This window comes from Hipposideros armiger, unplaced genomic scaffold (genome assembly GCF_001890085.2).
Source record: "Hipposideros armiger isolate ML-2016 unplaced genomic scaffold, ASM189008v1 scaffold_70, whole genome shotgun sequence".
NCBI lineage: Eukaryota > Metazoa > Chordata > Mammalia > Chiroptera > Hipposideridae > Hipposideros > Hipposideros armiger.
Window position 1 is genome coordinate 4,179,155 of NW_017731420.1, and position 10,930 is coordinate 4,190,084.

Genomic DNA, 10,930 nt, shown 5'->3' on the forward strand with positions numbered 1-10,930 from the left:
TTCACCAAAACCACTCCACTACCCATCTGCCCAGTTCATGAAAGGATGCTCACCTTTTTGAAAATCTGGAATCTACCTGATATCTTTTACACATCGGGGCACGAAAAGTGTTTGTTGTGGATAAGAATGTTAAAAATGCAATTACGCAACAGACTCAGCAATCATTGTTTTTCCCCCCCCCTCTTCTGAGCACGAAGTCAACTTCAGTCCCGTACTCTTCTGACACTGTCAAACAATCCTCTTAATGTGGGTATTAAAAGCCTTGTGGTTGTGCTGCGCATTTGATTCCGGTTGGCTTGGGATACCTGAGTTCAGCTCTCCTTAGTCCTTCCGTTCCACCCACAATCCCTAGTGGCCGCAGGTGTTGCTTTTTTTCCTGGTTCCTTCTCTCCTCGAAGCCCCCTCCCCCAATCCCAGCGCGGGGCCGGCTAACGGGAAGAAGGAAAACGTAGCGTGAAGTCTCCTCGAAGCACTGACCCTCAGCTCCCACGGGCTGCCCCAGAGCTGCAAGCGTGCCGCCGCTCCGCTCAGGTAAACTTCGGAGTGAGTTACCTGCACTTGGAGAAGGGCCTTACCTGAGCGCGCCTCTGCCAATGGCAGCTCACCTGAGGGAGGCCCGCAGCCAATCACTGCGCAGCTCGTCCCTCGGGTTGTACCCTTTAGTGAAAGAATTCAGCTCCTTGCGAGAAAGTTACCTGTGGCCGACCAAGTCCGCCACTTTCTGCTCTGTGGCTGCCCATTGCCACGATCCAGGAGGACTCCGCGCTGCCCGGCCGCCTCCGAGCTCGGGCCCCATGTGAGGGGCCCCTCCTTATCCCACCTTTCCGGCTAGGTGAGGGCGCGAGCGGGCGAGCGAGCGAGAGTGGTGAGGGGGGACGGAAAAGCAGAATTACCTGTAGCTCTTGTTCTGCCATCTCGGGCGCTCTCACACACCTTCACCTGCACAGACTTGAAAGTCCAGTTTCACCAGAGGCTGAGGCTCCAGGAAAAGGGGAGCGAGTTCATTGGATCAAACATGTCACAAGAGTCGGACAAGTAAGTGGATCACACGCGCCGGCTGCTGCTACTACCACTTTGGGCTGATGGCAACTGGTTTGTTATGTTTTTTTTTTTTTTTAAGTTGCTATTGTTGGTCTTTTTTTTCTTTCTTTTTGGTGTATCCAGACCTATTACAGATTATGTTTCTACCCCGGTTAAGGGGAGAAACCCTACAAGAATGTGAAAATGTTTAATACCCCCTTTGGGCCTTGATAGTAAAAGTAGGTTTTCCTCTTTCCTTCCTCCCTTACGAAGTATCTCAGGTCCAGCCTCCCAGGACCAATACTTGGATATTGACAGAGGTTTTGGTAGGTGAGGGCGGGAGACCTGTTATTCCCCTCTGTTTTAGTTGATCCCACCGCTTCAGGCTTCTAGGGCCATTTGGAAATTCAGCTGAGTTCCTTCGATTTGTCCAAAGGGCTGCTGGAAAAGCGGGTCTTGGCGGCTTTTGTGTGAGCGCAACAAAGAGCCTTTATACTGAAGTAGAAACGGCCATCTTCCCGCACTTGGGCAAGAGAGTGTGCGGGTGCGCGCCACGGCCGGGAGGCGAGGCGAGGGGGCGCCCAGGGTCTCCGGGGTCGCCCCGCACCGCCCCCACTTCCTCCTGCTCCACTCTGCCTGGCCGCCCCCGCGTGGTGTGGCCACCTTACGTAGGAGCGCGAGTGCAGGACCTTTGGGGAAACGAGGGGAACTGATTTGAGGCACCGAGTTTGCACTTCGGTGGGGTGCAAAGAGGCGCCTGCAACCGCTCGAGTCACCCACGTCCGGACGGTTTCTGCGCGCCCCTGCGAGCCCGCAGCCAACTCCGCGGCCCGGCCGGCCCGGGCGCTGCACGCTGGAGGCGGCCACCTCGGGCGTGGCTAGCCGCACTGCGTGGGTCGCGCCAGGCTCGCTCTGGAAACTCTTGGATGGAAAGGCTCGGGGCCCGGGTCGGCCGAGCGAGCTTCCCGCGCCTTGAAGGACGCGCAAGGAAGCACGTCCTTCCCGTCCGGGACGGGAACCTAGACTCGCCGGCGATCGGTGGCTTGCGCGGCCTGAGCCGCGCGGGTCGCCAGGCCCGGCTCCGCTCGCGTCCAGGCGGCCTCCCTGCAGGCCTGGCCCCCGGCTTCGGACGGCTTTGTGCTGGCAGGGGAGGTGGGGCCGAGGGCGGGAGCTGGAGGGAGCCGGAGGTGGGTCCCGCGGCCTTTCTTGGGATTCGATGGCGACACTCCCATCCCCCCACCCTCAGGCGCGTCCCTGGCTGGGAACTGGGTGCGTCCTAGTCGTAGCGCTTAAGTGGCCACCTCTTTGCTTTCCTTGGTAGCTTTACCCCGGTGGTGTGGTTACCCCAGGGAGACCTTCCTGAGGGTGTCTCCGCCAGGGAAAGGAGCGGGTGCCCGCAGGCCGCGGGCCGCCGGCGCCTCCCTCTCCTTGGAGAAGTGGCCCGGGACCCTCCCCAAACTGAGGGACCCTGAGGGGGAATGCCCTGCGGACCCGTTCTGGGATGGAAGGGAGGGACCGCCCTTAAAGTAAAGCCGTCGGTAGGGTACGCATATCTAAGAGCACATGCTGTCATACTTTAAAAAACAAAATTCTACCAGACATATTAGTACCACTTTACCCGCCAACGAAAAGTTAACTGCGTACTACACACCGGAGAGGAAGAACTAGAGTTACAATACAGGAAGAGGGTAGAGGTAGGGGTAGGGATAGGAAAGTGTATGATTGTCTGAATATACCCCCGTGCTCACCCCCCAAATCCTCTCTGTAGCTTTTAAGAAATCACTACTTGATTTTGAAAACTTCAGTAGCCAAAAGCCGAAATGACAGGTTTTTGGGGTTTGTTTTGATCTTAGTGTCAAAAATGGTTGCAACTCTAGTGAATATCTGATAAGATATATTGTAATTCCTTAATTAAATCACTATTAACATTTGGTTGCCCTGCCTAGTTTTGTGATACAACATGATTCAAAAGAATTCAGAATGAAACGATGGGTTTTTATGTTAACCTGTTATACTTAGCACCACGAGGACAATTTATTGAATATTGAAAGTAAGTTCTGAACACTAGCAATCTGGTTTCAGTACGATGCATTACTTAATTTTTATGGGTAACAGCTATCTAGGATTACATACACTTAATGAAAATAGCTTTTATCTAGTCATTGCTTCCAAGACTTAATTTTGTATCCTGGGAAAAGTAATACTGACAATATGCCGCAAAGAGAAACACTTTTGGGCCCCACTTGGTTCTGTCTGCTTGGACTGTTGAGAAATGCTGGAAATTAATAAATGAGTTTTAGATCATTTTTGCAAATTCTAGCCTAGTTTTTCTTAATAGTCTAATGGAAGAGTGGCAGGACTTGGGTCCAGGTTTTATGTACCTGACGCTTAGAAAATTCTGTATGTTAGGTGGGGGGCGGGGTAGGGGGGTGGACTAAGAAAATACTTGAGCACAGTTCCTGGGGCTTCCTGCCAGGGTAGCCAGGGGTCCTGAAGGTTGAGCTTCGTCAGCTTCATAGTAAATCGGCCTTGGCCTGTCTGTGTTTTCTGTGAGTAACCTAAAAGAATACACACAGGATATTTCCCCATAAACCTATCAAAGTGTCGGTTATCTTTTGAATAGCCTACGAAGAAAATTCCAGTTAGCAAGTCTAGACTGAAGCAGTAGCATCATCTTTTTTTACAGTTGTGGACTTTTCATATTGAAATGTCCTGCTTTTTATGTTCTGCAATGTTGATGCTATTGCTAATTAAAGCAAAGTATTTTTAGGACAGTTTGTACACATTTAAAAATTCTCTGGTCCTCCTTCAATTTTATGAAGATTTATCTTTGTCAATAAGCACGTGTATTCTAGCAAGGCAATGATAGATTTCAAAACAATTATTTTACTGCCATATATATTCAGAGAGTGTATATATAATTTTATTTGATGCCCATGTGTAGTTTTCATTACATGAGTGTGTTTTTTGATTACCTACTCTTTGGAACAATTTAGACAGGCATTATAGGAGAACAAAAAGATGTATGAGATGGGTCATGTCCTCAAGAAGCTTACCCTCTAGTGGAAAGTAAGACATGAACAGATATAATTTTTCTTTTTAATAAAAAAAATTTTCAATTACAGTTGACATACAATATTATGTCAGGTTTCAGGTGTACAAAATAGTGATACCTATATAACTTATGAAATGATCACCTGATAAATCTAGTACTCATTTAATACCATACATAGTTACTATAGTATTATTGACTATATTCCCTATTCTGTACTTTACATCCCCATGACTATTTGTATAACTGGCAATTTATGTATCTTAATCCATTCCCCTTTTTTCACCCATCCGCCTATCCCCTGCCATCTGGCAACCAACCATCAGTTTGTTCTCTGTATCTATGAGTTTATTTCTGTTTTGTTTGTTTATTTTGTTTTTTAGATTCCACATATAAGTGAAATCATATGGTATCTTGTCTTTCTCTGTTTGACTTATTTCATTTATCATAATACCCTCTAGTTCCATCCATATTATTGTAAATGGCAAGATTTCATTCTTTTTTGTGGCCGAGTAATATTCTATTGTATATATGTACCACTTCTTTATCCATTCGACTATCGATGGGCACTTAGGTTACTTCCATATCTTGACTATTGTGAATAATGCTGTATTGAACATAGGGTGCATATGTCTTTTCAAAATAGTGTTTTAGATTTCTTTGGATAAATGTCCAGACATGGAATTGCTGGGTCATATGGTAGTCCTATTTTTAATTTTTTGAGGAACTTCCATACTGTTTTCCATAGTGGCTGCACCAATTTACAATCCCACCAACAGTGCATAAGGGCTCCTTTTTCTCCATATCCTTGCTAACACTTGTTTGTTGATTTATTGATGATAGCCATTCTGATAGGTATGAGGTGATATCTCATCGTGGTTTTAATTTGCATTTCCCTGATGATTAGTGATGTTGCACTGAACAGACAATTTTAATCAAGGCGATATCTGGTAAGTGTCTAAAAGTTACAAAGAAAACACAATAGTGTATTTACCAGGTCATGGTATATCAATCCCCTTTCTCCCTATCTGTCCCCCCTTTTTCTAGGACAATTACTTTTAGTCATTCTGTTTGATTTACCTTGAATCGGACAAGTATTTCTAGAAATGAAACAAAATACTTGAAGTTATAGGTATTTTTATGTGGATAACCTTTTAAATAAGGGGATGAAACACTTTAATTAAACTTTTACTCTTTAGTTTTATAAATTTGAAGTTTGCAAATGTTTCCACTTGGCTATAAAATATCTTTTAAGATCACAAATATTAAGAATTAACCATATCTTTCTCAAGCCACAAAAATATCCACTCCTTTATTCAACAAGTATATTTTGAGTGTCACTATATACCTAGCATTGACCCTGGCATTGAGAGTCACTAACTAGTGACTAGAACAAAGTCCCTGCCCTTGTGCTGCTTATGGTATAGTTGGGGAAAACAAACAGTAAACCAATCAAGAAGTAAATACATAATAAATTAGATGGGGATAAGTAGTATGAAGGAAAGCAAAGCAGCTTAATGGGATTGACAATAACTGGGAGACGTTTATATAAGGTGGTCAGGATTGGCCTCTCTAATGAGAAGACTTTTGAGCAGTGACCTGAAGGAAGTGAGGGATCAAGCACTGAAGATACCTGGGATAAGAGTGTTTCTTAAAGGCAGATAGGAGAGCAAGTGCAAAGGCCCTGAGCTGGGAGAGTGCTTAGCATGTTCTAGGATCAGACAGGACCCCAGTGTGGGTGAAGCAGAGAGGTATAGGGATAATGGTCCAGTAAGTAAACTAACATAATCAGTTCTTTACTTCACTAGTACACTAAAAAACAAAGTTATACTTATAAAAGGTCCTGGCAGTCAAGAGGTGAGTAAATAAAAAATCAGCTAATAGCCCAGTCTTGTTTTTCCCCAAATGTCACCAGTTTAGTGTTTAGAATCTAGTGTTGTCTTTCCTACCATGGATTAAATCCTGCACTCTCCTGAATTTGAAGATGAACAAATGCACACATTCTAGAAGACCCCTGGGAATCAGAACTGAGGAAGTGGGACCAAGTACAGATGATGTTTGCTCTGACACTCAGGAGTCTCCAAGACAATTTAACCTGCCACTCTTCAGGGACAATCTCAATCCTTTTAACATTAGCCTCCAGCAGAATAAGGCTTGCATTTCTTGCCTTTCTCTTGCCTTCATTCAATTTCTGCAAACTTCTGTCCATCCCAGAAAACACAGGCTTGCCCACTGTTTGGAAGTGAGACTGCAAACAGTGTGCTTTGGTTAGTTTCACATCTTCAGTGAAGTAAACAGATAGGTAAAGTTAACCTATCTGAAAAATAAGAAAATGTTAGCTAACAACATGAAAACCTGGATTAATTTTTTAAAAGGTTAAAGATAATTATGCATGTGTTTAATAATGGAAATCTTCATAGGAATCCTTTAAATGACTGTTTCCCAAACTCATCTGATTACAAAAATATCACCAGAGGCACTTGATAAAACTACAGATCCCCAGGCCCCACCCTAGAACTGTAGAATCAGATTCTCCCATCTTAGAGAGGCCAGACATCTGCATTTAAACAATGTCCGGATACCTTTTATCATTGGGTTAGTTAGTGAAATAATGCTTTAAGTGAATACTTAACATGACATAATAAATTCATTTTTTATGTGCAACTCCTCAGGTGTGTGTCAGTGTATAAGTGAATTTAAAACCCTGTGGCTTTATTTTATGTTTGTTATGTTGTTTATGGATGAGCAGCTTCTGATATAATTTTTAACTTGGGTTTAAGAATGCTTAGGCCTTCTCTCAAAGTCATTTGCTTTCATTGTTTTGCTGAACTGCCCCTTCTGGAAGAATGGGGTCCTTTTGACAGGCCATATATTTCCAGAGCTGCAAAAGACATGATTTGGAGTAATGTCACTCGCCTGGGCCTCTGCCAGGCAAGTAGCTAAGGGTTACGCTCAGATTTTAGACTGGATCCCACTCACTAGAGAGCTGAGTTGGAGTGAGAAGGCCAACCTTGTCCTTGTACAGTTTCTCACTAGAACGTAAAACTAGTATTCATTTTTCTGGGGACAGTCATTTTATTGAAGTTAGATTCTACTTTTTAGCACAAAATCAAAGATAATGAACGAGTTCTGGTCTGATGCTGATCACTGGTGAAATCATTGAATGAGATGATGGTTGCAGTTTCATTTCTAGGGCTAATAGTAGCTTTAAGTATTACCCTGATAAGAGGGTACTAGACCTTCTGTTGGCCTGTAATTGGTCCCCTTTTAAACTGACGACAGATATCAGGCCACCCAAATGGGCCCAGTGCCAGGAGGATTAAAAGTAAGTCCTAAAGCAACTGATGAAGAGCTTTATCTAGCAATTTCTACTCTGCAAAATCAAAAGGAGAATTTAGACAAGCATCCAGGTAAATCAAACATACATAGAAATAATTAAACAACAGCAGCAGTGCCCAATAGCCCCAAGAAGTATTTAAAATACATAGATAATTTAAACAAAATTATTATGTTGTTAGGTTATTAAATTGACTTTTTAAAAAGTTTTAGATAATTCAAGCAAATGCTTTGGTTCTTTGTGACTTTTTATATAACTAGGCATACATTTATGATTAAAAAATGAACCATTTGGTTAAATAGTATTTTTTTTTTTAAAGATTTTATTGGGGAATTGGGGGAGGGGAACAGCGCTGGGGAATCAGGGAAGGGGAACAGACAAGTTGCTGTCTTTTTGCTCTTCAGTTTAGCTGTGGAGCACACCGCTTCACTGGCTCATATTGGTATTATGACCATTGCGCTCTCCCCGGCTGAGGTAGTCGGTTGCCAGCCATTGGACGGCCGCTAACAGTAGCTCTCACCTGCTGCCTGCCGCTCATGCTGGCTGCTGGCCACTCACGGTAGCTCACAGCAGCCCATTGCAGTGGGGGCTGCAGCCTACACCATCGCCAGCCACTCACGGCAGCCCAGCTCTAGGTCGAGTTGTTGTTCACAATCTTAGCTGTAGAGGGTGCAACGTCACTGGCCCATGTGGGAACCGAACCAGCGGCCCTGCTGCTCAGAGCTCACACTCCTAAGCCAGTTCTTAACCAACTGAGCCACTCGGCTGGCCCCATTAAATAGTATTTTTAATCCCTCTTTCTCCCTAGTATGAACCAATATATTTTCCTCCCTCCCTTCATTACTTCCCTCCTTTATCTGTTTCCTGATGCCACTTTGCTGATTTCCCCCCTCTCCTCCATATTAGTTAGTGGGAATTGACATATGCACAGCTTCTATGCAAACAGATAAATGTGAATCTGATTTTAGGTGTTATTTTAGTGAACTTTTCTGCATTCTCTTAGTATTTACAGCATCAGCAACCCTTCCTTATTACCTGAGCCAAAAGTGAATATGATCGCAGCAGATGATGTCGCTCTAATTATTCAAGTCAACTAAGTTTAACCTTGTAAAATGTTTATTTTTAAGTTCTTTTTAGCGTAAGGAAAGCCTTATCCTAAATTAATTACAGTCTTCACTCATGATTCTTGGCATTCACATTGGGGTGCGGACACCCTCTTCCTTTTCAGAAGGTATTCAAGGATTCCTGCTCAATTATTAAAAACTAGGTCTACGCTGAAATAGAGGAGTGATTAGTTTGGCAAACGGGTCCAGGAAAAATTCCTTAACGAGCAGCAACAGGCTGAATAGGAATTTTTGCTTTAGCCCAGGAGGACTAGTGGGTTGCTTAGTAACAACAGCCTATATACCTGGGAGTCCTTCAGTTTCACAGATCTTCAAATTTAGGCTCCCAAAATTCAGATTCACCCTGCCCTCCACCTGGCCTGTGTATTCCATCCTTTAGAGATGTCCCAGCTCCTTGGTTTAGATCATCCATCCATCCATCCATCCATCCATCCACCTACCTATCCATTACCAGGAAATTACATTTTATGCTGTAAGTCTTTTAATGGTAAATGGTAAAAAGGACTAAACTATAATGGGTTAAATGGGACAGAAGCAAGAAAATATCTCTTTGGGGATTTACCTCCACCCTCCTCTCCAGTTTTATTGATTAAAGGGTTAAGAGTGTTTTAGTTTGATGTGTTTTGGTGACTAGCATGATTAAAGTAATATTATTTCTAAAGACAGCGCGTTTTGATTTGCTGTATACAGTACCAACCAAGTACACATTTTTAGAGTTCTACAGAAAATACTAGGAAAGCTGGTACATTTCAGGGGATGTCAGTGTACATTTTGATGGTAGGTTAGGGTTATGGAGATTGTGCATTTGAATGCATCCAGTAGAAAGCAATTGCTGCGGTAAGGTCACTGAAGAATCTTATTGTACTTAGTAATGAACGTGGCAATGAACTTTGTGGGAAGCACTTTTAAAGTGATCTGGCTTCACTTTCACTTCTGAGGTAATGCTTCTTTTACAAGTGTGAGTGCTGACGCCCTCCGGAGCAGAAAAGGAAAGCAGGATTCTCTTGTGGCTCCTTTTTATTTTGGTGCCTGCCTTTCATCCAAACACTGAATATACAAGAACAACTAACCCCACAGGGCCAGAATCCATGTTTTTTAAGGCCCTTGAATTTAGATTGGGACTTTAGAAAAGGAGGGAAAGTCGAAGTGAAGGGATGAATGGAGAAAGGAGAGGAAGTGGAGGAGCAGGAAGAAACTGCTTTAGCCTTTTTCTGTAGTAGACTCACCTTGCATGGCCTGCAGGGCTGGGGTCTAGGGTGCGGTGACATGTGGTTATGTGTCCTCCTGGGGAATTGATTCTAACTTGAAGCCCAGAACCCTAGATCTAGGACATGAGCCTTAGAGATCACATAGGGCATGTGAGTAACAAGCGAAGAAGGGTTTGGAGCTAAAAGTTTGGCTTAAGGACAAAAGTGCCTTACATTTTTATTTCTATGTTGCATGTTGGGGTTGTAAGAATGAGTTGAAAATCTGAAGTTTTAATTTGAAAAAAAAAATGCTGCCTTTTTTTTGTTAGGGAGACTGAAAACAGGAGGCATTGCATATTTTCCTCTTAAAATATAAGCATGAGTATATGAAATACCCATTTAAGATTCCCATCGCATTACTGTGAGTTAGAGTGGACGTTCCTTCCCACACTCACCCCAAATCATTGTTTTTATTTCTCAGTTCAATGAGTTCCATAAAATGACTGCTTTCTGTACTTCTTGGATCTTACTTTTCAAAGAAACAAGGAACAAAGGTAGCTTTTGCCTCTTTCCTGTATTGCCAATAAAATAATTAACATAAGATCAGGGGATTCTTCTTTCATTATTTTTCATCTGTAAAATGAAGTCTAACTAAAGGATCTCTAAGGAAAATCACATGCTCCAACATTCTGTGGGTCTCATGTTCTCCCTCCAGAGGGGTCTAGGGAAGAATGGGGCTCACAGAGAGTGATGGATGTTAGCAAGATAGGAGAGGACCAAGCATCTACTTCAGCTCTCATGACCCCCACACCCCTTTACCAAAATAAAATGTGGTCTGACTAAGATGACAAAGAAACAGACTTTGGCAGGTGGGAAGATTTCGGAGGGCCACATGGAATGCAGAAAGGCAGCTAGGCGGTAAAATCAAGGGTTTGCCTCCATAGAGGACCTCCATGCAGCCTCACTGGGCTGGTAGATAAAGGATACAAGAAAGTCAGCTAGAAAGGCCTGGCAGCTTCTCTCTAGCCAGAGAGAGCCCAGGAAGTGGTCTGCTCTATCTAGGCAGGTTCATGGAGTGAGAGTGAGGCAGTATCAGAATGGATGGAACATTTCATGAAACTTAGTAAGCCAGAAACCTTAGGCAAATGGGACAACTTCCTCCTTCTCTTCTTCCTCCTCCTCCCCTTCCTCCCCCTCTTCCTCCTCCTCC

At 43.7% G+C, this 10,930-nt stretch overlaps 1 protein-coding gene across 3 annotated transcripts in view; it reads left to right on the forward strand.

The window, feature by feature from the left end:
* Window positions 1–205: 205 nt before the first annotated feature.
* The window catches only part of GRHL2 (grainyhead like transcription factor 2), a 210,464-nt gene continuing 199,739 nt past the window's right edge, over window positions 206–10,930 (forward strand). For 2 of the 3 annotated variants that reach the window (XM_019642549.1, XM_019642550.1), the window contains exon 1: window positions 206–1,035. In XM_019642549.1, the coding sequence (XP_019498094.1) occupies window positions 1,016–1,035 (20 nt within the window). In that variant the 5' untranslated portion in view covers window positions 206–1,015. The other variant, XM_019642551.1, reaches the window with a different exon arrangement.